We start from the raw sequence: 27,720 nt of genomic DNA, 5'->3' as shown, positions 1-27,720 counted from the left end.
TGCAGTAAAGAATTCAGTATACATGGCTTTTGTCAATGACTGATAGCTTTTTCAGTACTGTGAAATGCTATTATATTTTGCTGGAATAGCTGTGGCAAACTTAATCCTATATGGTGGCAAGTCTGCAGTTTTTATGACTGAAAGAGACATCACTAACAGGCTAGTGAAATGTTTTAATCTTCTAAAAGGTCTAAAAACATTGGTTACATTCTGTTTATTGTGACTACTTGGTAAAAATAATTTATTTCTGAAATACTGAAAGGAAATCAGCAATTGCTTTCATATTAAACTACTGCTCATTCACATACAGGCAGTTTTTTTCCAGTAGACTTTTGGGCATTTCTGACATGAACATGGTACTCTCTTTATGTGAGAGAGTGTTTTCTTATGCATGAACGGTATTAATTTTTTATATTGTATGTTTTCAGCTTAGGATGATGTTTAGCCTTTGACCTAGCCACTTTCTTACAATAAACAGTTTGTTGATGAGAGCAGCTGCTAAGAAGATTGCTTCCAGACTGTTCTCACAGCACTGAGTGAAAGAAAAAGTAAAGCAGAGTGCACCTTACAAAGGGCAGGAATGGCAAAATTATATTCACTGTGCTTGCATTATATTATATCAACATCTCTATATTTATGCATTGAAATACTCGGTAGCAGAGTGTACAATAAACATAGTTGTGTGTCTTCAAAAATAAGCTACTGAAAAAATACTCATATTTGCAATGATTCTGGAGTAGAACTTGGATGCAGTGATAGCTGGGAAGTTGGTAGAGATTTTCTTCTAAATTATGAAATTGTTCCAATTAGTACATGAGGGTGGAGTTGGAGAGATTCCTTGATGCCTGGAGTTTGGGTCTTCTTGGTTTGGAAAAAATGTGAACAAGTGGGGACATGATAGAGGTGCATAAAACCATGCATGTATGGAGAATGGCATACTTCCTCTCTCATACTGTACAGTGTAATTTGCTGCAACAGATTTGCTGCAACAGATTATGGTGATTGCTAGGGATGTACAAATTTCCCACCATTTTTTCTCACATAGATGCACATTCTTCTAGTATTTTTTCATTCTGCAATGAGTTTATTTTACCCAAGTCTTTCTTCAGGTGTGTCATGTGGAAATAAATTATTTTCAAATACACTGGAATACATATACCATGGAGTACAATAGACATGCCTCATCCCTCAACATATTTGCAAATCAAAACCTTCCACATGTGTTTCCCTTCAAAGCTAATGAGTTTCCAGAGAGGTAGTCTTTTGTAGCAAAACAAGCAGTCTTGTGGCGTGTTAAAGATGAAAGTTCATGAAGTTGCTAATCACCCATCACAAAACTATATGCAGCTGCAATTTTGGTGGCGCTGTGGGTTAAACCACAGAGCCTAGGACTTGCCGATCAGAAGGTTGGTGGTTCGAATCCCCGCGATGGGGTGAGCACCCGTTGCTCGGTCCTTGCTCCTGCCAACCTAGCAGTTTGAAAGCACGTCAAAGTGCAAGTACATAAATAGGTACCGCTCCAGCGGGAAGGTAAACGGTGTTTCCGTGCGCTGCTCTGGTTCACCAGAAGCGGCTTAGTCATGCTGGCCACATTACCCGGAAGCTCTACACTGGCTCCCTCGGCCAATAAAGCGAGATGAGTGCCGCAACCCCAGAGTCGGTCACGACTGGACCTAATGGTCAGGGGTCCCTTTACCTTTACTCAGTATGTCCAATTAAATTTAATGGGGCTTCTAGGTAAGTGAGATTATGTTTGCAGCCTATCTCAGTAAGCTTGAGAGGATTGAAGCTCATGTCACTCACTTAACAACATAGAAGTGTTTTTTATTAGAACATTTATTTCTTAATTGTGTATACAGCAAATGGCCATGCATTTGCATGTGCTAAAACAGTGTTGAAGCTAATTTATGTTTTAAACTGTTTATAGTATTTTTGTGTGTGTGCCAATGTATTCCTGCTGTGTGAAGAACAATAATGATTTTTTTCAGCTGAGATTTGACTGGGAGTAGGGCAAAAATATTTTAAGATTTGAAAATAATGATTAAGAGGGTGGGCGGCTTCCAACAAAATATTAAAATACAGTAATCCATCAAACACTAAAAGCTTCCCTAAACAGGGCTGCCTTCAGATGGCTTCTAAAAGTCTGGTAGTTGTTGTTCTCTTTGACATCTGGTGGGAGGGCATTCCACAGGGTGGGTGCCACCACCGAGAAGGCCCTCTGCCTGGTTCCCTGTAACTTGGCTTCTCGCAGTGAGGGAACCGCCAGAAGGCCCTCAGTGCTGAACCTCAGTGTCAGGGTAGATACTGCACTGAGATATACTTGAGATATACTGCACTGAGGCTGTTTAGGGCTTTAAAGCTCAGCACTAACACTTTGAATTGTGCTTGGAAACGTACTGGGAGCCAATGTAGGTCTTTCAAGTCCGGTGTTATGTGATCTTGGCAGCTGCTCCTAGTCACCAGTCTAGCTGCTGCATTCTGGATTAGTTGTAGTTTCCAGGTCACCTTCAAAGGTAGCCCCACATAGAGCGCATTGCAGTAGTCCAAGTGGGAGATAACTAGAGCATGCACCACTCTGGCGAGGCAGTCCGCAGGCAGGTAGGGTCTCAGCCTGCATACCAGATGAAGGCGGTAAACAGCTGCCCTGGGCACAGAATTGACCTGCACCTCCATGGACAGCTCTGAGTCCAAAATGACTCCCAGGCTGTGCACCTGGTTCTTCAGGGGCACAGTTACCCCATTCAGGACCATGGAAAAGCCTCCTGTCCCCCCAAACCAGTACTTCTGTCTTGTCAGGATTCAACCTCAATCTTAGCTACCATCCATCCTTCAACCACGTCCAGACACTCACACAAACTGTGAGGCACCTGTTGGACAACAGCAAATATACATAAATGAATATCTAAATAACATATATTGCAAAGCAATTTGGATGGCTATTCAATTTGCATATCTGTTTTTGCATGTTAAAACATTTGTAGAGAATTAAGGTGGGAAGCTTTCATAGTAGGAGTCTATTGTGATGGGGCTCAAGTGAGTAGATGAAAGGAAATCTATTTTATGGTGCATTTTCAGTGGATTCATCTGACATTCCTAATTGTTTTAGTTTCATTGTAATATTTTTAGTGTTTTTTTACATGTGTGTGCACTTTTGTGTTTTTTACTGTTTCTCCTGTTTTTATTGTAAATCACTTTGAGATGATAGTTTAGAAGGCAGTTGATAAATTAATGATACTGGGACAAGGATAACTGTGACTTTAAGGATGAATGGGAACCCTTTACAAAGTATCTGAAGACGCAACAAAGCGAACTGGACTCCTTGGCAGGTTTTGAATAAACATCCACAAAATTTTTATTGATAATAATCAGCTAAATAGTTTGAGGATCTATACAACTTTGTAACATGCAGAAAACAGCATTCTAAGAGAAATCAAAGACTGGAACTGAGGGAAGTCGGGGGGTGGGGGTTTTGTGGGAGGGGGAGGGGGGAACACAAGGATGATATGTTTTTGGATAATATGTCTTGTTATAATTTTGAATTAAAAATATAAAAAAATTAATTAATGATACTCATAGTGATGGTTACCAGCTTAGATGGCTTTAAAGGGAACAGAAGATAAAACTATCAATGGTACTCAACATGATGAATGGGTACTGTCTAATGCCTGTGAACACCAGTTGCTGGGGAGCACATTGGAGTGATTGGTTTTGTGCTCATGTCCTGCTTATGGGTTTCCAACAGGCATCCGATTGGTAATTGTGAGAATAGAATGCTGGATGAAATGAGTTTTGGACTAATTCAGCATAGCTCTTTTTATATTCTTAGAAGGGTGTTCAGTTGGCCCTTATGCTCACTTTTGTTCTGCATTAATTTAGGACAGCCTACAACAAGAATTTTAAACAGGGCATTGTGAGGCCAAAAGCGCATTGATTGTGAAGAGTTTGCTATATGTCATAGTCACAGTTTGATAGGTTGTGTCTGGCAAATCCTTAAAAGTTAAATTTATTGCACTGTGGCTGTTAAATTTATTGCACAATCTGAATTTCCAAAGGAACAAGTACTGAGGTTTGTCCTTATTTGCATTAATGCAAGCATGTCTGCCAACTTTATTTAAAACATAATTTTATGAAATGTTACCCAGATTAGGCCCCCACATTTATCTAGACGTGCTGTCTTCATCTGAGAAAAAAAAATAAAATATCTTTATCAGCTTTGTATATGATGTTAAACTTGTATTTCTGCAAACTTTAAATTACTATTTCTTATCATTATGTGCTAAAACAAAATAGTGTAGGTGAGAGGCAACCCTCCCACTTTCACAGTTGCACTACTTAGCGCGGGGGGGGGGGGGAGTTGTCATCCTAGTATAGGAATTCAAACTACTTTTAGAAATTAATTTTTTATGTGGTTCCTGGGATCATAGCGGATGCCACTTCTTTTTATCAGCAGACCACTTTCAAGTATCGACTGTGTTGGCACTGGTGTTACCATTTCCTTTATTTTGGATCACACGTGGGTCCTATTGCTACTGTTTTAGATTGTAGTTTGTTTGTGTTGGTATAATGACATGGAAGGTCTCCAAAGGACATTTGACAGTTTCACTTTTATATGTTTGGGTGTAATATAGCAAGTAAAGTATGTGCGCCAGTTCAGTTTCTTCATGGTGTTCAATTAAGACCCAGAGTGCAGTACTTAAAAAAAAATAATCAAAGACATTATTGATAAATTTTTACCCTTTTCTAAATTTCAAATAAGGGTGATTCTTGAACCAAACTTTTTACAAGTGAAAATAAGCTAGAAAAATAACATTTTAGCTATATGAAGGTGTGATATCTATAAATTCAGTCATATTAGAAGCAGGTTATTCATAGTCTTCAATACACTGCTGCCACTCTGTGTATAAGTTTCAGTTGGCAGCAAATTTTAATAAATATATGGTCTTATAGAATTTAAGTTCAAGCTATATGTATATTAAGCTTTATAGATTTTTGACAGTGTTCTTGTAAACGTACAAGTTACTATTTCAAGGATCTTTTATCCACACTAGATGTCAGCTATTATGCACTGTGTAAAAATTTTAATTGATTTCATATACCCATCCTTTACATGACCTTTTCCTAAATTTTGTAATATGTACTTCCTTTTTTAAAAGCTGTTTTTGATGTGTACATTACAAACATGTCAGAATCTGAATAGCATCCATACTTTGGAGAGCTTTCTGTAGTTTTAACATGGTCAGATTTGGCACTTGATTAACAGTTACAGGGTGGGTGAGTACTTAATGCTTTCCTAACTTTCCATTCCTTTACTCCAGATTGTTTCACAATGGCTATTCCCCCTACAAGCTTCCAGTTGCATGTGTGCAAGAGTTACATTATTTTTGTCCTAGATCTTAATTCTTTAGGTTTAGTAATTCTTTAGGTTCACTGCCAAAATGATCATGAAACTTCCACAAATTGAAACATTGAAGTTGACGCTCATGCATGAGACTTAAAATCTATGCCTACTATAAAGCAGCAGCTGAAATAGCATTTGTATTTTGTTTAAAAATATATATTGGACTTTATTCCTAGAAACCAAAAAGCCTCAGAGTTCATTGAAGTGAGTTTATGTAAGTTTATGTAACTATGGTTTGCTCCATGGCAGGGAAGTAGGAGAAAGCATATGGTGTAATGTAAGAATCTTTAGATTTCAGTTTGTTCATGTTTTCTTTGGTGACACAAGAATGAGATAATTTTTACCTTTCCATTTCATGTGATAAATGCCATGTGATGTCAGCTAATATTTACTATGTTAACGAAACAGATACCTTTTCCCTTGCATTGTTGAATGCTTAAGGTATTGTTGGTATACAATTGACAAGTAATATTTACAAAAACAACCACCGAAATGAAATAGCACCTCCTGTCATGTCAAAAAGGAATATTGAAGTTGGTTCTGAAAGAGCTATCTAGCCATCTAGTAATATGCAAAAAGTGGGAGCTATTACATCACATCATCCTTCGGTATAACAAGGGGGGGATTGCATACAATTGTCCATGTTACCAACAGTAGGCTTAATGGTGCAAAGTGAGTGCCCATGGCTTGCTTCAGATGTAATACAGGCAACCCTCTATTTATGTGGGGGTTACATTCCAAACCACTACACGCGTCAGTGAAATCACATATATTTGAAACACCATTGGGAAAAGCCTGCAAACACCCCATTCCACTCCTGCCCCACCCCTTTTTGTTACTTTTTTGGTCACTTCCGGGTTCGACACGCTGCACATGTACACGGTCACACACATATTGAGCACGTGTAAATGGGGAAGTTGCCTGTTAAGTTGTGGGTTGACATAGCAGACGACACAGCGATTTCTCCAAAGCAGCTCTTTATTTTTGTAAGCTGGAACAGAACTGACTGAGGAGCTCAGTCAGCCTGCTTATATAGAGCTACAGAACAATTGTAACTGTTGCAACATTCTAAAACTATCCAATCACTGAACGTCACTTTTCGATCCTTCATTTGCATAACTATCTACAGTATCCCCCTGCTGGCCCAGGGTGAGAACTTCAGTACATAAGATTGCCCATACATGTTTTAAAAGGGGAAAGATGGTTTAAATTTGTGAACATAAAATCATTGTATAACACTTAAGATCATAAACTAAAATTTGTTCTTTTGGTAGGAGCTTAATAACTTACTTAAATTGAGCTGTCATTGATTCTACCAGTTTTAGGGTAGGTTGTTATTGATATAAACACTTGTGTATTTTTAATAGCAAAACTTAAAGTGTTTGAAGAGTGCCACCTTCCTAATGATGATGATGATAATGTTATTATTTATACCCTGCCCATGTGGCTGGGTTTCCCCAGCCACTCTAGGCAGCTTACAGCATATATTGAAACATAATAAAATATCCAACAGTAAAAACTTCCCGATACAGGGCTGCAAATCTATAGAGATTTGCTGTGATGGCACATTCAAATGCCAGCAGGTGTCTGTGTAAAACACAGTCCAAGCAAATGCATGCATCCTTAGCTAATTAAGCATGGTTTAATTTTAACACACATGGCTACTGATATATGTTTTGTGTTCTTTCTCATAATTTGATGCTGGCTTCTGTAATCATTACCAGGAACCTCGGTCTCACAATTGTGCTCTTTATGTGGTATTTCTGACAAGGTCTCAAGGGAATATAAGGTCAGATATTTGAACATTAGTACCAACACCTTTCATTTAAGTGGCCACTAGAGGCTGCCACAAAACAGTGCACACCTTGGTCTATAGCTTGTAAATAGTGTTAAGTTCTGAGTTCTGGAATCAAAGCACTTAGGTGTAGGGATTTTCTTTTCGTTCATAGCTTTGAAAAAGTAGTTTACAGACACATATATAGGTTTGTTTCATTTTTACTAATATTTATGTTTTATCAATATCCCTAAAAATAATATTATATTTCTGAGATAATGCTTAAAACTGGATACGGATTACTATTGGCAATGGTCTTCCCTTGTTTCATACATTTTCATATGTCAGTATATTTTAAAAGAAGCCCCTTTTTGACGCTAAACAAAATCTCATGGATCTTGTGGATAAAGTAACAGAGAAGAAGGTAGAATGGGCTTGAACAACTACTTCACATTCTTTAGATAATGCTCTTTCCTTCAACAACTTAAAAAGAACTACGTGTTAACATATTAAAATAGATTAAGATTAATAAGGGATATATTTGGCTAAAAAAACTAGTTTGAAACAAAAAAAAATTATTTTTGATGAAGTAAAGGGAATTATGGCATGAAATTGTATTCATCAATTTTTCAATTAATTAATTGCTTGACACATATGTCTCCAAGTGACATAAAAATGTGAAAGCATAAAGGATTTGATAAAATCTGAAAAAGAACAATGCATTGCAGTAAAAGTCATAAAAGAGACTTAACAAGTCAGAGCCAACATTTCAGCAGCAAAAACTCCATCAGAAGGTGGTTTGACTATAACATAGTCAAGAGATTATAACATGCCAGATTATAACATATAAAATACAATGAAATGACTAGCTATAAAACATCAGTAAAAACATCAGTAAAACATCACTAGATACTGGTAGATGCATTCAGACCATCATCAACATCCTTTTGGCTCAGGTAAAAACCTTTTTATGAACAAGCAGGTGATAAATTTTCAAGTAAATAAATAATACAATGGTGCATCAATTAATGGGACACAAACTGTTTCAAACTGACTTTAAAACTCAGTGAGCTGATAAGCATAGCATGTGTTGGGAAAACTGTTGTTAGAAAACCTTATCTTCAAATAAATGATTCCTAACTGATTTTTGTCTAATTTTGTTTTATGCCCAACAGGATGTCCATAGTGTATTTTTGGGATGGCTTGAAAGAAACGTGAATGCAGAAGGATTAATCAGATCCAGCATGGTGTCCCTCAAGTTTGTATCATCTTTCATCAAAGGAACAGAAGTAACACCCTCGCTCATGCCGGTAGTTACTGAGATGGAAGCTTTCTCATCCGAACATTTCAGTTTTGAGAGATACAGGCAAAATCTACATACAAAGAAGCTTGGGAAAGTGGTTCTGTTTGCTGAAGTTACGTCAACCACCATGAACCTTCTTGATGGGTAAGATTAGCTGTGATGGTGATAACTTTTTTTCTATATATTAGTTGGCAAAAACAAAAATGTTCCGTTGGACTTCCCATACTCCCAATTTACTGAAAATAATTCTGGCATAGGAATACAGAGACCCTTAACATTTGACCAATTTGCTGAAAGAGGTTAGACAAATGTTAAACATATAAACTGTCATTCATTAATCAATATATATGCTTTACTACAGAGTCTGTAGTACAGTTTTCCTGTATTGGGAGCATTAGATCCTCAGTCTTATAGATGTAACAACACAAGCTTTAATTCATGACACAGCAGCTCAGGGGCGTTCCATGCAAGTATGCAGTTTTTCATGTTGCAGGGTGGCAGTGGTCTTTTGACCATGTGGGGTTGGAATGGTGATAGGGATGAGAAGGTCACTCCTTTTGTCTTTAGGATACTCTGTTAGAGTTAAGCTGTCTCCTAACTTGCAAAAAACTTTTTTATGTGTACGGCCCTTCCACTGTGTACTCTTCCACTGTGTAAGGCCCTTTCCCCAGATGATTGCTCCTTCTAGTGTTTGGATGAATCTCCTTCTAGTGTTTGGAGGAGATGGACCTTGTTTCTGTACAAGAAACTCAGAGCACAGTCAGCCTTTTTCTAGCAGGAATTGAATGAATTTCTAATTTGAACTTGAGCAAGTGGAGTTATAAGATTGCAGCAGCAAATATATGTTGCACAGTTTCCAAGGTAAGCAGCTCCACATTTTTCCATTGTGACTGTTCTGAAACTGAGCTTGTGAAACAAAACATTCTTTTTTAGCAAGCAGGCTAACATGCTGGCAATTTTGGTCTGTATAAATCTTTGTTATTTTAAAATCGTTATTTTAGAATTTTGAATCACACCACAGCATCACTGCAGTTGTGGTTTTGGAAAAGCTAATGAGCAAAGAGTATCTCATTGACAGCTGTAGTTCTTTAATTTATGAACATGACTGTTTCAGGTTTTTAACCTCAGCAACTAACTTCAAGAGCTTATGCTATAATAAATTAGTTATGCCTTAATGTGCTAATATTTTAGTTACAGGTTAATTAAACTGTACTGAGCAAACTGTCTATATGCATGCAATTTTCCATAAATTGTATAATTTTAGAATATTTCAAGGCAAATTTTGAAATCTTCATTATATTTTGTGCTATTCTGTAGCTAGATGAAAAAGCTGACTTTTAATTTAATGGAAAGCTGAAGTTACTCTGCAGTAAATATAATGGTCACATGTCTTAAATGGACATATCCTATAGACGTATCCATATCTGGCTTTCCATCAGCAGAACAGTGCATCTGCCAAATCTTACTGCCTTTCAGTCTGTGTCTTTCAAGTATAGGATAGCAGCCTCAATTATGTGAACATTCTTTTTCTTTTTCTGATTCTTTTTCTTAGAAACTAGATACACTAATATGTTTCCACAGTGGGTTTTTCACTAAAGTCGGTGTGGACTGAGTAGTTAAAGATTTTAAAATATTCAGCTCATAAGAAAGCCAGATATGGAATGATTCCCCACAGAGTCATTTCAGCAACAAAGAAATGCTGGCAGAATGACTGAAGTGAGTTTGGGTCACGGGTGGCACAGGGGAGAAGCACACTTGTGTTGTATCCTATACTACTTCAGTCTATATCCACATTCCTGTTGGTGGTACAACCTTTGCCCCGGACCAAATGCAAAAAAAAAAATTAAAAATGAATCCATGTCATTGACCTGAGTGTGAGGAGGCAAGTGTCTCTGAGTGCACAAGTAGATTTGTGTTTCTTTCAGGGTGTGTAGGGGAGGGATAATAAGAGTGGGAGGGCCATTAATTCCTGGGATGCAGCATAAGGAGGGATTGGTCACATTGTTTGTCAGGAGAGGGGATAAGACAGACTAGAAAGACTAGTTGGCCATGCAAGGGCCAAGCTACCCAACCATGTTGCATTCCTGATCACTGATTCAGGCTTGTTTCACTGGAGGCTGCTTTCCTCTTTCTTAATAAGGGAATTTGTCCTGGATTTATAACATACGCTCTTTTACTCAGCTGAGGCCCCTGTGTCCTGACATCTATGAGTGGGGCTGGGGTTAGAAAAATGCCCTATGGCAGGGTTGGGGAACTTCATGTCCAGAGGCAAAATACAGTCCTCCAGGCTTTTTTATCCAGCCTTCATGACTCTACCAAATACCCATTCCGCACTGACCCACTCTGCTCCCTCCTCAAGTGATTTAGCCTGGCTGGAATGTGTTCTTTAACTTTCAGTAATGTCTTCTTGCTGGATAGTGGGTGGAAAGGTAGAGAGGGTGGTCATGTAGGTATAGAAAACCTGTGATTTTGTGGAGTGCCTTGTGTCTTATTAAATCTTGCAGATTGGTATTAATGTAGATTTAAGGTAACTCCAAAAATATCTAAAATAACTTTTTCTATAAAAGAGTACATGTGTCAATTTATGATCTATTCAAATGAGTGTGTATAAAGTTAATATTCATTTTATTGCTTTTTTTTTTTTTTTTTGGTCACTATAGCTAAGGGTATCATGTAGCAAAACTAACTTCCCATTTTTTTCTTTGACAGTCCAGACCATAGTCTATAGAACATTATGCTATTACATTGTTAAAACTAAGTAGGTCACTTCACGGCTACTCTACCTTGGTTTGGGATCATGGGGGCGGGACAATATAAATGCTCTAAGTTTCCCAATGAAACAATATATGTGTATAATAAATTTATACTCAGTATTCTCTGTGTGCAGAAGACAGGAAGTCAGCAGAGCAAGAGACAAATTATTGCTGGTTCTGCTGTATTCCTTGCTTTTGTGCTCTTTCTCTTCCATTGTTTAGTCATAACCCCTGACAGGTATGCTACTTCCCATGACCAAGGCTCACACATGGAAGTAATAGTGTCCCTGGAGCTTGTACAAGGAAACCTATATTGCTCCCTTACTATAGATAGAGTGCACTTTTCAGGTGCCAGGACTAAGTGGCATGAGAAAAGAGAAGGGCTAGGGAAACTAAACTGGGGTGGTTAGTCCCTGCCATTTTTGGTTTGCTAGTTTCCCATACTCCACCACATGACAGAGGCAGGAGAGCAAAGAACTCTGAGAGCCAGGCACAGTTTCCCTTCAGTTCTCTCCTCCCTAACGGATCAGGTCACTTTCTTCTGGCTGTCTCTTATCTTCTCTGTCAGCTAAGTGTTTTTAACATCAACAGCACTTTATTTCTACTTATTTACTGTTCCCTCCTATATTTTATCAATTTCCAGTATTGTGTGTATGTCCGTTTTCTAACTTTACTCGGTTAAAAAAAAGGGGGGGGGGGACACATTTCCCACTTCTTGTCACTTTGCTTTTCCTTTCCTTTCTTTCTCTGATTGACCAAGTTCTCCAGGTAGAGGAAAAAGTTAGAAATTCTAGTTTTTCATTCCCCTAAACTAGCTCAAATGGCAATCTTTGTTTCAATTCCAGAAATGAGTTTTAATTTATCTCTGTGAGTGTAAATTTAAATAACATAGTGATTTATTGTTGAATAGTCTGTAATGATAACACTTGTTTAAATCAATGATATACATGTGTTTGAGTCAAAATCATTCAGAGTTTGAAATATGCAACTAGTAATAGGATAGTGACTTGGGCCTTTGAAATTCCAATCCGGTGTTTCTGTGAGTAGCATGAATTTAAAGAGGTAGCCAAATAACTTCTTTAGTTGCACCTGCGGACCTAGATATTTCTTTATTTCCTTCACGGCCTAGGACCCTCGTACCCACGGGACCGCCTCTTCTGGTATGCCCCACGGAGAGCCTCAAGGTCCATAAATAACAACACCCTAGTGGTCCCAGGCCCTAAGGAAGTTAGATTGGCTTCAGCCAGAGCCAGGGCCTTTTCAACACTGGCTCCGGCCTGGTGGAACGCTCTGCCTCATGAGACCAGGGCCCTGCAGGATCTGATTTCTTTCCGCAGGGCCTGTAAGACAGAGTTGTTCCGCCTGGCCTTTGGCTTGGAACCAATTTGATTCCCTCCCTCCCTCTCTTTCTTTTTTCTTTTCCTTCTCCTCCGGCGATGAGGCTACATTTTAATATTTTAATGTTCCATTGTTTTAATGTTGTATTTTATTTTTGTTTTTAAGTTGTAATCATTCATCTTGTTTTTATTATTGCTTGTAAGCCGCTCTGAGCCCGGCCTTGGCTGGGGAGGGTGGGGTATAAATAAAAGTTGTTGTTGTTGTTGTTGTTTGAACATTATACCACATGCCATATCAGAAATTGCATTCAAACATTCTCTCAAAAGCAGGGTGTGGGATATTCTTTGGCCCAGATTGCATTTACTGTTAAGCTATGACTGTGAGGAGGAAACAATAAACTTCTGCTTCCATTTTTAATAATCCTGGTTTAGGTCATGTCCCAAACCTAAACTATGGTTAATGAAAACAACCCAGTTTCATAAACTATGGTTTGAAATTGACTTGATTCCACTAACTATAGTTAAGGCTAAACACAGTTTGTTCATGTTGGGACATCACAAGAAGCTGCAGTTAGCTTAAAATGAAAGTTAAAGTCTCATCTTGCAGCTGTGCAGGAGGGGGAAGATGGCCTTGGTCCAAGACTCACTAGTTTCTTGCTGTAAAGCTAAGCCATGGTATAGTCTTTCATGTGAACAAAGCCTTTGAGAGATGCGAGCACAATGACACCTTTGTGTAGAACTAGTTATATACATTTTGGATTTTTGGCCTAGAGCTACATCAGAACATGCATAGAAATAAGAGCTGATGCTGTGGTGCTTAGGCCATTTATTTTATTCTTTTCAAACATGTTTATACATGGTACTAGGGTTATTTACCAGGTTAATAAAATGCAAATAAATTATCTTGAATAAGCTTTGATTTCATGGAAATGTATTAATGTAATTTTAGGCTTTTTCCTGTTTATGGAATGTTTTTGAGTTTTGAAGGCTTTTTAATATGAAAATGTAATGTGATTTAATAAATGAAATCTTGAGATTGCAAATGACATCTCATATTCAGACAATGGGTATATAAAGTTTATATTTAAGAGGCTTCCAAACCTTTCTGAAGCTGGATACTAAATCTATCCCAGTCCCTCAAATCTACATATCCCCCCCCCCCACAAAAAAAATTAAGACAGAGAAGAAAGTGGGCTGGAACTAATTTAATGGCTGAGTGACCTCACAGTAGAGAAACAGCCGGAGTCTAATAGGGGTCTTTGTCTACATTTCCACCCTAGCTGGTAACTTGCCAGTCAAAAGTCAAGCAAGAGAAACAGGTGGGAACTATTAGACCTGTCATAAAGTTTGAAAAATTGATTCTGGAGCCTAAATGAATAGATTGAACTTGACAGTGTTGTCCTAAAGATTCTAAGAAAAATTCTGTAGTTTAATTTTGAGTCCCTTGATTATTCATTAGCTCTCCAGATGGCCTGTATTGATGTATCACATATTATTATACAAGCTGTATTATTGTTGGCATATATTTGCATGTACAACTAACAAGCAATGTGTGAACACCTCTATTAGTATCTTTAAATTAAGGGGTATTACTCAAATTGTAAAATAAAGATTTGTTTAAATATTAAATAATTTGGAATGATCAGTAATACTTGTATTACTCTGACATCAGAAATGTTTAAATCTATTGGGGCTATCATTCTGGAATGATTTGTTCAAAATTGTCATTGTCATGGTGGCTGTGGAAATTAAAGTTAAATTTATCATTTTATAGCATGTCAGTCAGAAGCATTACCAGTAACTAGGACAGGTTAATGCTGTCATAGTCCTTCTGTAATGTGCATATCTTTGTTCATTATTAAGGATGTACCTGCAAAATTACAAATTTCATGTAGGTTAGGAATAATTCAAGAGTTGCTTGAGAAATACATCAAGTGTCAGGCAATTGGTTTGAGTCAAGTTAATTAAAATCATTATTAAAATCAAGAAGAAAGAAGCCAAATTTCAGTTAGTGATATAAATCAAATATTCATTTTTGTAATTTCATAGATTTCCAAAACAAGTGTGCTAGAATTAAAACATACTGGTTTGCAGCTAAACAGAGCCTTTATACTGCCAGGGAGCATATTCCAAAATATTTGTTTGCATAGCCTCATGCAATGCAAGCATCTCTCTCACCCCTCTCCCTCACCGCAAGGCTTTTCAAGAAGATGGGAAATCTTTATGACAGCACAGGCTTCAGTGGGAAAGAGAAACTGCCCAAAATTCAGCAGAAGTACTTTGTGTGAGTTGATAACTACTCATGCAAGTTGCCTCTGCCTTATTTAGGCAATAGCCTCCAGTGATCCCTGATCCTTGGGAGGTGCTTCTTCAGGCATTCAAGGAAGAGGGCATTGTGTAAGCAGGACACTTAGCAAATTGCATACTTTTAGAGTACAGTGAGACTCCAAAGAATCTTGAAACTGGTTCTGTGAACCTAAGGGGTTTGCAGGTTTGTATATTTTGAAACAACCCCCTCTGCTGCCTGGCAAACTGCTTTGGAAACTGAAGAGAGTTTCATAAGCAGGTAGCAATACTTTGCAGGAAAGCAATACTTTAGACCCAGGATTGTGAATTGTTTTGTTCTAACAAATTATTATTACTAGCTGGCCTTAAACCATGGTTTGTTGATGGCTTACCAATCATGTTTTATTATCGTGAACTTGGATTCAAATGTACTGTTAAACTATCATTCCTGATCTGTTTATGTGCTCGTACCAGGCAAGGAAGATGAGATACACACTTATTATAAAGTATATGATTTCTTTCAAAAATATGGAAGTCATGGTACTAAATGTGATTTTATTTTGTAAAGTGATTTTAGTGGCAGGAATGAATGTATAATATGAATATTTCCAAGTAGAAGAACTTTGTTTGTAAAGAGCTTTGTTCAGGACAGGGTAACTCTTACGATTTGTGATTATTATTATTATTATTATTATTATTATTATTTTCATAGCATTATGAAACAGTGCTCCTTGGGCTTGTGAATTATGTGCTCAACATTGGTTTATTTAAAAAAACACCATTTAAAGTGAATTGTAGTTTTCTGCATGAAAGTATTGTTCAAGAGCTACATGTTGTTAGCATTATCATTTTTGTAGCACTTTTTCCCCCTGTGACTTTTTCCACAAGTGATTAGATATTGGGCAGGAGAATGATGTCATGGCTAAAAAAAGTATATTATTCACTTTTTACTGTGCATAAAATGTGGATCGTTAGAACAGAAGACATGATCATTACATGCTGTAGTATATGAACCAGTGAACAGAGAAAGAAGCAGCTAAAATTGCTGGCCACTTCAGGTTCCTGTACTCATTTTTAGAGGAAAGTTTCAAAACTGACATCTTTAATTTAATGGACTGAATGTGCAGCCATAAATGTCAATCCAGCACATGCAATGTTTTTTTAAATGGAGAATTAGATAGAAAAGAGATTGAAATACTGGAATTTTACAGTATATGCTATACTGTCAACTCTTCTTTTGCAAGTTGATCTATTTTGAGCCTTCTCCCTCTTTTTTTGGCAAGAAACATCAAAGTGAAAGTGTTGCAAACTGCTTCAAGCTATGAACTTGATGTTACTTAATTATAAGGCTCTTATTATAGTTTGTAGTCTTTAAATCAGCGTTTCACAACTCGTGTAAATGGAGGGGGGCATGGCATGAGGCTAGGGGACCACAAAGGGAAGTGAGAAATGAAGAAAACAGAGAAGTGACCCAGAAAAGAAAACAGAAAACGGAGAAGTGAAAAAAATAGAAAACAGAGAAGTAAAGTGAACAGAGAAGTGACTGTGCTTCCCAGTGGATAGATCGCCACATGCACTATGCGGCAACATTGCTTCTACTTCCTTCTCCCTCCCACTTCTGCACTCCACTGCTTTCCCTCTTTGGCAGCAGTTAGTGATGAATTGAAAGATGATGAAATAATTGTGCGTGTGAACCATTTGAAGCAGCTATATAATGTTATGGAAGTTCATTTCCGTGATCTGCTGGACATGGATATTCCGCCCTGGGTAGTTGATCCATTTGCTGCCTGTGAATGCTGCTGATGTTTATGGTTCTTTGCAAGAAGTGCTCATACAGCTACAGAGTGGTATAGCAGCCAAAGTAACTTTTAGTCAAGAAAAGCACCATTTTTGGATAAAGAGTACAATATCTAAAAAGGTTCCATGGCTTTGGGATAAAGCAAAAATGTTTTTTATGGCATTTCCTACTTCGTATTTGGTAGAATCAAGTTTCAGTCATGTGAATTATTTACTCAGCCTAATGCAGAATCGCCTTGACATAATGGGCAGAGGTGATCTTCTGTTACCCCTCACAGCAATAGAACCGGATATTTTAAAAAAGCTTGTTTCTAGTCATCAAGCAAAAGTATAAATTTTTATGTAATTGTATTTTGTATAAATTATAACAATTATAAATAAAATATGTTCTCTTTACAAACAAAACATTTAAATAGCTACCTTTCTACCAGTAGGACCGGGAGGGGGGCACAGGAAGGAAACAAGATTGGATAGATGTTGTTATACCAAGTACTGCTCTTACTTTTTGATTCAAACAGTAACTAGTCCCTAAGATAATTGACTTGGGAAATCACCAGACTAAACCATTACATAGTTTAAATTCTCTGCAGTGGTATTACATTGCTGGAGAGTTCTGAATTGAGCCACCCCTCCTTTTCTCATGTACAGCAATTCATGTTGGGTGGATTTGTATAGCAATTCATGCTGAACATGAATTCATGTACAGCAATTTGTGTGCAGCAATTCATGCTGAATGTGAATTAATGTACAGCAATTCATTGTTCAGTGGACTTGTGACTGGTTGGCTGACTTGAACCAAGATAATAGAATTGTAAAATTGGAAGGGATCACAAGGGTCATCTAGTCCAACCCCCTGCAATCTTTCACCCAATGTGGGATCCAAATCCATGACCCTAAGATTACAAGTCTCATGCTCTACCAACTGAGCTATCCCAAATCATGGTTCCTTATCATCCAGGGAAAAAATGGCAAGTGGGATGTGACAGGATTCTGTGCTGGTTCTAGTTTGTTCAAAATATTTATAAATGACTTGAATGAAAGAATAGAGAACATGGTGATCAAATTTGCAGATGACACAAAACTTTGAGTAGTACCTAATACCTCAGAATGTTGAATCAGGATTCAAGATGACCATAACAATGAATTTCAATAGGTACAAATGTAAGGTTCTGCACTTAGGCAGGAAAAATCAGATATACATACGTAGGATTGGGGCACCTGGCTTGAGTGCAGTACAGTTCTAGTGTCCAGATCAAGGGAAGTAATAGTACTCTATTCTGTTTTGGTCAGCCCCAGACTGGAGTACTATTTCCTCTTGTGGCAGCACGTTTTAAGAAGGATATTGACAAGCTGGAACATGTGCAAAGGAGGACAACCAAGATGATCAAGGGTCTGGAAACCAAGCTTTATGAGTAACTGTTGAGGGAATTGAATATATTTAGCCTGAAAAAGAGAAGACTAAAGAGGTGATACGATAGCCATCCTCAAATATCTGAAGGGATGATGGAGCAAACTTGTTTTTCTGCTGCTCTAGTGGGTAGCACCTGAAACAATGGATTCAGATTGCAAGAAAGAAGATTGTTACAGAAGAAGGTAATATTTGCTCAGAGGAAGAGAAGAGGTGGGAGTCTTTTTGAGCTCGAGTCAAATGAGGATTTACTCAGATTATGCCAAAGCATGGTTTGACATTGCATCTACAGGAATTGTTTGCTTCATGTAGACATAGAAGGAACTTGTATGCTTCTTCACAGTCGGAAACAAAAAAAGTACATCGCTTTCCATAGCATTCTCCATTGTCTGTTTAACATAGCTTGAATTTATTTATTCATTTATACCTGAAGGAGCGCCTCCACCCCCATCATACTGCCGGGACACTAAGGTCCAGCGCCGAGGGCCTTCTGGCAGTTCCCTTGCTGCGAGAAGCCAAGTTACAGGGAATCTGGCAGAGGGCCTTCTCAGTGGTGGCACCTGCCCTGTGGAACGCCCTCCCACCAGATGTCAAAGAGAAAAACAACTACCAGACTTTTAGAATACATCTGAAGGCAGCCCTGTTTAGGGAAGCTTTTAATGTTTAATAGGTTATTGTATTTTAATATTCTGTTGGAAGCCGCCCAGAGTGGCTCGTGAAACACAACTAGATGGGCAGGGTATAAATAATAATATATTTTCTCGGTGGCTGCTCCCAGACTTTGGAGCTTCCTCCCTGGAGAAGCTAGACAGGGCCCCTCTTTGCTGTCCTTCTGCTGGCAGATGAATACTTTCTTGTTTCAACAGGTTTTGGGGAATTAACTGCTTTTAATTAAATGGCTGGTGCCATACTGTTTTCATTGTAATTATTGGTTTGTTTTAAACAGATTTTACATACATGTATAGTTTTAATACTATCATTGTTTAATTGTATTTTTATGATCAGTTTTACTGTGTATTTAGTGGTTTTTGTTTTTATCTGTGAGCTCCCTTGAGTTCAATCAGGGGAAAAGGCTGAGTATAAATAAATATATAATAATTTATAACATTAAAGAGCTTCCAGATTTAGCCAATCTTTTATATGTGTGACAAAAGCAATTCTGAGATACAGTTGAAAAAAGTATATTTTAGAACTATTTTATGAGCTGTTACTGTAGGTAACGTTTATTTAATCCATCACTGATTTTTCATCATAGCAAGTGCAGCCTCTTTCTAGAAAGCCACTAATTAGGAACAATAGTTTATTTTTTTACTGTGATACATCATCTTCTTTACTCAGGCATATTGTGAGTGACATAGAAAGGTAACTCACAGCTTGCTTCTAGAAGGCTCAGATGATAAACGGTACAATTCAGTTTGTGGGAATTCATCCTTGGGCACACAAAGATGCTTCAGGAGGAAAAATACTGGCCTGCTATGCAATACAGGGTTTTCACTAAGCGCAGCTCCATTGTTTCATTCCCTGTCTTGCTAGATCTGTTTCATTTTCAGCAAGTGCTACTAGGAACTTAAACAGTTCCGTTGAATAAGATGAGACTGTGGTGAGAAACTTTGAGAATGTTTGGGGGTTTTTTGCAGAGCCATGACATCTGCAAGTCTTTGTTATTAATAGATGGGATGGAGAACTGTTGGAAATATTTTGGTCTGTTTTTAGTCTGAAAGAAAATGAGAGTGAAATGAACTTTTATATGTTTACCTATCCGTTTATGCTTAGCTAAAGTGAATGTGAAGACAATATGAAACCATTTTGTCTCCAGGATTAAAAACCCTATTCAATAATTGAGTGATAATTCATAAGTGGCAAAGTGTTAAAGTAGATAAGTGCTTCCCCACTGTGGCAAAAGCGCTACGCCAAAGTGTAAAGTGCTGAGGTGTTTATTTTAACACTGGGAAACATATTATTGCAAGCATTCCTGGTTTATACTTAGTATCTGTTATGCCAGATGTGCCACGTACAAATTAGACATGGCTCATAAAAGGTAACAATCCCAGGTTTCTGAAAGACATAATAAAAAGTAATTCTGTTTTATCACTAACAATTTTCTCAACCTTCGGAATGAGGGATAAACTGGTTGATGAGGTCTGTTAAATGTGTTAAGGACATTGTGCAGAATTTCTACATTCTAATACTTAAGTCTTCATTTCATCACAGAGAAACATACATTTGGAAGGTAGCACAATAACCACAAGATACATAATACTAAACTATCTTTGTAGGATGGTACGGTATATAGAATGCATTGGAATTTCATCACAGAGCATTTAACCAACAAATGCCATATTGGGGGGGGGGGATGTAATATTGAGTGGTTGCCTAATACAAATTGCCTAATGCCAAGCTATTTGCCAGATGCTGCTGGAGGACATTCCAGATAGGGGTGACCCCCTCCTGCTGGAAGGATCAGGCAGGGTCCTCGGGCAGAGAGAAGTCATTGGCAAGAGCTCCAGTTTATTTGAGGGGGGCGAGATGTGATTGGTTCTACTTTCAAAGAAAAAAGGTAACCAAGCAGAAAAGAATACTAAAAACTAGTAGGGGTTGGCAGTGTAGCAACCAGAGGCAGAGTTGGCAGACATGACCATGACAGTAGTTTTATAAGATTCTTCTTTCATAGTGTCATCAAGGGGCTGAGCTGCTATGCATATAAGTACTTGACTAGTGCATACTTTTAGTTGTATATATTCTAGTAAACCTTGTTGTTGTTGTTTTGCTTTTATTTTATTTCCCCCCCCCAAAAAATATTGATTTTCCACATTTATAACAGATATAACCTACAAAACACACAAAAGAAAACACATTACAATACTAAAAAACCAAAAATATAAACACTTATTACTTATAAAACCCAATTTAACTTTCATTGTTGACTTCCTCAAATCCCCCCAACTGAATTTCCTTGTATCACCTTGTAACAGTTCTCCAAAATCATCTTTCTAATAAAATTAACTCCTTTAATTTACTATCTTCTTGTCTTTTCTTAATAGTCTAAATCCATAATGCTTTACAACTCATTCTTATTCTAATCCTAAGCCTATTTGATATTTTCAAGTGACTTCTAATTATCTTATGTTGCAATATTTAGCTAAATAATCTTTAAATTTCTTCCAATCTTCTTGGTATTCCTCTTCCTTCTGATTGCGGATTCTTCCGGTCAGGTCAGCCAGCTCCAAAAAGTCCAACATCTTCATCTGCCATTCTTCTACAACTGGTATTTCTTGAGATTTCCAGTTTTTAGCTAATAGCAGTCTTGGCACTGTTGTGGCATACAAAAACAATCTAACATCTTTTGGGGGGAATTCCAATCCTATTATTCCAAATAGAAAGGCTTCTGGTTTCTTAACAAATGTATTTTTCAACATTTTTTTCAACTCATTATAAATCTTTTCCCAAAAGTCCTTAACCTTGGGATACGTCCACCACATATGATAAAAGGTGCCTTCTTTTTCTTTACACTTCCAACATATCATTTGTGTGATAAATCTTTGCTAATTTTACTGGGGTTAAGTACCTTTCTTTTAATACAGTGCATGCAGTAAATTTAACCCCTTTCTTCCACAGCCTTTCCCAATCTTCCAACATTATATTGTGTCCAACATCTCTTGCCCAATCTATCATCACAGATTTGACTTGTTCATCCTTTGTATGCCACTCCAACAGCAAATTGTTGTTGTTTTGCTTTTAAGGCATCAGTATGCACTGAGTACATAACCAACCATCTCATACACTAGCACGTGCCCATTTCATTATATAAAAGGGTGGATAGGAACATATTGATGTGAATATTTTATACTAGTACGGTTCTCTAGTTCACTGAATTGCCTTAGTTTACTGGATGGTTTCTCTAAATTATGTGGATTTTGTGAGTATATGTGAAGCTGTCATAGAATAACTTAGCAATTTTAAATATCAACAGTACAGCTACTATTTTTGCAGAAATGCAACCACCTTTAATGTCTTTGGAACTATAAAGCATTTTGTTTTGTGTTAAGAATACAGTACAGTGATTATGCCTTACTGAAATTTTCCCTGTCCTCCCTTTCAGCTTCCTAACATTACCGTACCTTTGCTGGTGGTGATGTACTATAATTGGTGAACCATGAAGTAAATATGTTGTGAAGGAATAATTTTACCAGCTACCATCTGTCATCCTGTTTCAAATAATTGTCAGCTTGTTCTGCATATCTTTTTTTTTTTTTTGGCCTGGGGCTGTACTTCTTCACTGTCTGCAGCTTCATCCACCTGTTGAATAACATCCTCATGTCTGTTTCTCTGTACTGCTGCATTTTTCTGGCATTTCCAAGCATATACAGAAATCTCCAACTATGTGTAGACTATTATTTATTATCTGAGTAGGCCTGCTAAAGCCAATTTGATGTAATCAGATTTACCTAATTCTTCCTGACGTAGCTGCTTCTTGCCCAGTGATGATACGTCTTCACTCTAGACCAAGCTTTCCAAACTGTGTGTTGCAACACATTAGTGTGTCAGCTGCAGTGTGTAGGTGTCGTGCGAATGCTTCCTGCACTCCTCCCAGGGCTGGAAAGGGGTTAATATAACCCCTGGTTTACCAGTAAAACTGAATTACTGTGTCATGAAATGATGCCTGTCTAAAAAGTATGTCACCAACATGAAAAGTTTTGAAAGCTCTGCTCTAGACCATGTAGTCCCCAGCAAACAGCAGCATTATTTCTCACTGTAAAACTTGTTTCAGTCCCTTGTTCAGGAAGTCAGTCACCCCAGCAAACTCAAAATTCAAGAAGATGAGCCAACACTCTTGCTTTTATTTCTGTCAGGTTACATGTGGGTCTGGGCTCTAAGCATTTAGGTTCCCAGACCTGGCAAAGTGGTGGCGGCGGTTGGCTGTTGATCCAGCAAATCAGAGGTAGGGGATGTGGTGCAAAAGAAGCAGGTGTCAGGTTCCAGTGTAGTCAAAGAAGAATCAAAGAAGCCAAGGGCACTTGTGCAGTCAAGGTTCAGAACAGCAAACAGGATCAGGAGGACCTGAACCACATACCTAATCAAAGGCAGGCAGAAGTTAAGACCAAATGCAAAAAATTTTCTGTAAAATCATTCATTTCTAACAAACTGTAAGCAAAGCGAGTTGCTTCTCACAATCTACTCAAAATCTAAATAAAATATACTGGTAGCCCACAGGATTTTTCTTTCTGCAGGATGGATCCCACAGAAGTTATTTTAGACAGTCAGCATACAGTTTTCCTGATAAATCTGTTTCCGCTTTTGGCACTTGGAGTAGTGTTCCCAGTAGCAGAAGATTTTTTCCTGTAGTTTCCTCTTCTGTTGATACTTATGTCTGTGTTTTCTGGCCGGGGTTGGGGGTGGGGGCGCAGATTGCTGCTGTATAAACCTCCAAAAAACAAGAGAGAAAATGAAATCTCAATAGCACTACAGAGAATGGTGATCATGGCAGATGCAAGACTGGCAGCACAGAAATAATCAGAGCAAGGGACTGAATATTGTGCTGTACGTAGTCTTTGCTGCAATGAAGGAGGCTTCTTGACAAGGGAAAGTAAGTTGTTAACTTCACCCTGCAGTAATGATGAATGATGAAGTGAGTATATTGTGGAGGCATTCTTGTTTTTGCCAGAGGTACCTGCCAAAGGCAACACCCAACAGTACATATAGAATAAAGTAATTGGCTTGACTCTGTTACCTGACAGTTTTCACTTAGGTAGAGGACAGTGTTAGAAATTCCCCAGACTTCAGGTGTGTTTTGCGACTGATGTGGGCTCATTTGTGACTGAGTGGAGATCTCTGGATGCCAGGTTGGCAATTGACATGTCCATCTGGCTGGCCCTTCCAGTTTTCTTAAGCAGGTAAGCAGAAGAGCTTATTTATTGCATTTATATCCCATCTTTCCCTCCAATGAGTACATGGTTCACTCTCCCCCACTCCTTCAGTTAGTCCCTCCAAAGACCCAGTGAGGTAGGTTAAGAGGCTGTGACTGGGCCAAGGTCACCCAGTGAGCTTCATAAGTGAGTGGGATTTGAACCCTGATCTCCCAGGTCCTAGTCTGACACTCTAGCCACTAAACCACACTGGACTAAATACATGATAAATCTTTAGTTGGGTTGAAACACTGCTTCCCCCTGCCACTTCCTTACTGACCCGCCTCTCTAAAAATAAAGTTGGACCAAATTATTTATTTAGCCAGAGTTCATTCCAAAACAAACTCACTCTGTAGCTATATTTTCCTTCAAACTAAGGAACATATTTGGCATTTACAATGACAATGTTTGCCAAACGCTTCTTTACTGTAGCATTTTGTTCAGTTTGCAGTGGGCATATGAACCCTTAGTAGTCTCTAGCTTCATGTTTTAGTACCTCAGGTTTCAGAGGAAATCCTTTCATATAAGAAAAATCTAATTCTCCCTTTGCACTCCACTGTTGAGACTTGTGAATTTCCTGTGCTTTTCTTTTTGAGAATGGCACATTTATGAATTTGGAAGTTTACACTTTCATAATGAAATGGGTATAAATGACAGAAGATTATCACTGATGACACCGCATAATGCTTTTCTATATCGACTTATGTTTTGCTTACATGGATTTTGTTTTGATGATTTTCAGGTGTTGGTGAATGTGATGGAAATGTTTAATCTGTTTTTAAAAACTACATATGTCTGTTCTGCCAGTGCTAGGCTAAGCAGTCTTATTTTTGGTTGATGTGTAAGTGAATCACTAGTAGCTAAGGATTTGGACCTTTCTGGGACTTTCTGGTGAGATAGTTTAAAACGTCACCCCAGCACCCCTCAGGAATCCTATCACCTTATTTGAGTGTGCATTCCTTGAGTCAGGTGGGGATAGGACCCAGCAAAAATGTTGCACCCACAGCACCATCACAATTTCAAAGAGAAAGGGCAAGACAGAAGCCACATGCAAAGGGCAGAATACCTATAAAAGTGACATGTAAGAGAGAGAGTATATTGGCAGATACAGCTTTTCTCACTGCTGTGTAATGAAATCTTTATGCTAAAATTTCCTATTTTAAAGCTATTAAATAGAAAACGTTCATTGCAACTTTTATCCTAGACACTAGAAGAGGAAGAATAAAACAAAATTGGTGCCTTGTTACAGATTAGGATAATGGAATGAAGCTTTGTATTTTAGTTGAAATAAATATAAATGTTTCAAGTAAGATGTTTTAAAACGGGATACTATTCAATTCTGTGTTTGGAAAAAATATTTTTCTGGTAATTCAAATTCCACTATCTAATATGAAAGAACATGATCTAGAAACTAAATTATGTCATTGTAGATATCCTTACTGATATGTTACAGGCAAGATGGATGAGATGCTAAGTTTTCAAAGCAAGTGACATTAGGCCAAGCTGAGTAAAGACAACTCCTAATTGATGGGAATGTTGTCTGTGAGTTCTGATGTTTACTTTCAGATTTAACTGTTTAATTAAGGAGGCCTTGTGCTCCTCATTCAGATGTTGGTGGATATAGTTTCAAGGTTATAACATACAAGAACTTACAACCATCTTGTAAGATGGTTGGGCACTATTAGTGCTTGTTCCCCTTAGAGGTTCTTTAGATTTAAGGAATGTCATACTAGACCATCCTAGTTTATTGAATCTATTCAGTCATGGTATTTCACAAGTAAAATGTCACTATTATAATCTGAAACACAGTATTTCATGCTTAGAAATACTGTTTGATCTTATATTTTAGTAGTCTGGCAGACACAGAAGACAATTACATGTTTGGATAAAAATGAGTGACATTTTTTTATATGTTTTACTAACACAGTCCTACAAATCACACCAGATGTTTGATAGCATCCTTTTTTACCTGCAGGAGCACATTCAAGGGACCAAATTGCTTTACCACCCTTGGTATGAAAAGTGTTTCATTGTCTTCTGGTGAGGGTGACAAGAGAAACAAGTTTCTTTCATAGCATAGTTTTGGGAAAGGGCTTAGAAGTTGTCCCTATCTTCTGCTCCAGCTTCAGCCTAGAGGAAGTCGGTGGCTGGGCAGTGGGCAGCCACGGTACTTGGAACACCTCAACTACCCACCATGCAATTGACTCCCAGGCTTTTTCTTTATGTAAATGAATTAATAGAATTTTTGTTATCGACATTTCATGTTAAATGAAATGTGTGACTCAGATTAAAAATGTTCTGAACTTCATAGCATTTTGACTTGAGCGTTATTTTTTTAAAGGTTCATTATATACCACTGGTATCATACTTTTTCAGACCAATTAAGGCAAAGAAGGCCTATCCAATTTCGCTACCCCCACCAAAGCCTCACTGGAGTTGAATGGCTGTGGCTTCTGGCAAGATCTTGCAAGGCTCTTGTAAGATCTCATTGGAACCCGGAAACCACCGAAGCTGCTTCTCCTTGCTTCAAAGGGGGCACACCCATGTAGGAGCCCCTTGGATTCTGCCACCTAAGGCGGCTGCCTCAGTCTCCCTCATGGATGGGCTGGACCTGAATTGAGTCCACAGCCACTTGACTTCAGGCTCTCTGCAGCACAATGTTATCTAACAACTCACTAAGTCAGACTTGTGTTTTAAAAGGGAGTTGCTTCTGTTTGTCCAGTATTCTGATGATAGCTTGATGACCACCAAAATGCTTCTATCTAGTTAAACAGAAAAGTTCTACACAAATGCTAAATGCTATTAATATTAGCCAGTATTATTTGAAGGTTTAAGTTTTTTGTTTGTTGTTGTTTTTTGGACTGTGCAGAGTTTGAAGCAAAAATGTGGTATGGAGCAATAACGCTTTAACCCTGTTGTCCACCCATTTAGTTCTCTTCCCTGCACTGCCATGTAGGGTTCCCAATGTGTGTTGGTCTCTCTGAATGTACATTTGGAGCACTTTTCCACTTTTATATCCCCCACCTGAACCTGAATATTGGACTCTGCTTGTAGAGGTCTGGTTCACATCCTCACTTTAGCTGACTGGGAGACTAGAACGTCATTCAGCCATGACTGTTTACCTATAGTTGGATAAAAGAGATAATCCTATATAAATTGAGCTCTTTGGAGGAAAAGCAAGATATAAAATAGTAATTTCAAAAATATATAAAATTGACATACTAGAATTTATTGTGTATCTGTCGCTGAAATGTTGTTAAAGCCATTTGCTAGGTATACTTGCGGATCACTGTTTTGATTTTACTAGAGAATGTCTAAAGGCTATTTAGCAGAATTTCTGATTTGCTTGTTTAAAACAAAATCAAGGTTTTATGTGTGTCTTGCCGCTTTTTGCCACATCTTAGTGAACTTACAGTGTGCTGTAGGTATAGAGGAAATGTAGGAAGGAAAATGAGTTGTTTGGTGAAGCATAGGGCATATGATCAGTGTTTGTTGTTGTATAAAATCACAATCAAAATTGACAAAGTTGCTATTAAATACTATTTCCTGTGCTAAAAGAGAGTCAGCATAAGCTGAAAAGAAACCTGCAGCAGTAGATTTGCACATAGACCTTAATTGGCCCAATTGACCTTCTGTGCTGTATTTACAATTGCCTTCAAATTGTAAGCAGATGTTTGAAAAACCTTCATTAATAGGTCCCTAACATCTGTTTCACCTACAATATTGCTCACCAAAGCAGTTGTGATTATACATTTATTCCA

The 27,720-nt window shown here is 37.8% G+C and overlaps 1 protein-coding gene across 3 annotated transcripts in view; it reads left to right on the top strand.

The window, feature by feature from the left end:
• The window catches only part of HLCS (holocarboxylase synthetase), a 78,941-nt gene that overhangs the window by 15,369 nt on the left and 35,852 nt on the right, over positions 1-27,720 (top strand). For all 3 annotated transcript variants that reach the window (XM_083438681.1, XM_083438680.1, XM_083438682.1), the window contains exon 6: positions 8,348-8,619. In XM_083438681.1, the coding sequence (XP_083294807.1) occupies positions 8,348-8,619 (272 nt within the window). The remainder of the gene's footprint in view (positions 1-8,347; positions 8,620-27,720) is intronic.

This window comes from Podarcis tiliguerta (assembly GCF_965153285.1).
Source record: "Podarcis tiliguerta genome assembly, chromosome: 4".
Taxonomy (NCBI): Eukaryota; Metazoa; Chordata; class Lepidosauria; order Squamata; family Lacertidae; genus Podarcis; species Podarcis tiliguerta.
Note: the sequence above shows the minus strand (reverse complement) of the source record. Positions and strands in the feature narration are given on the sequence as shown.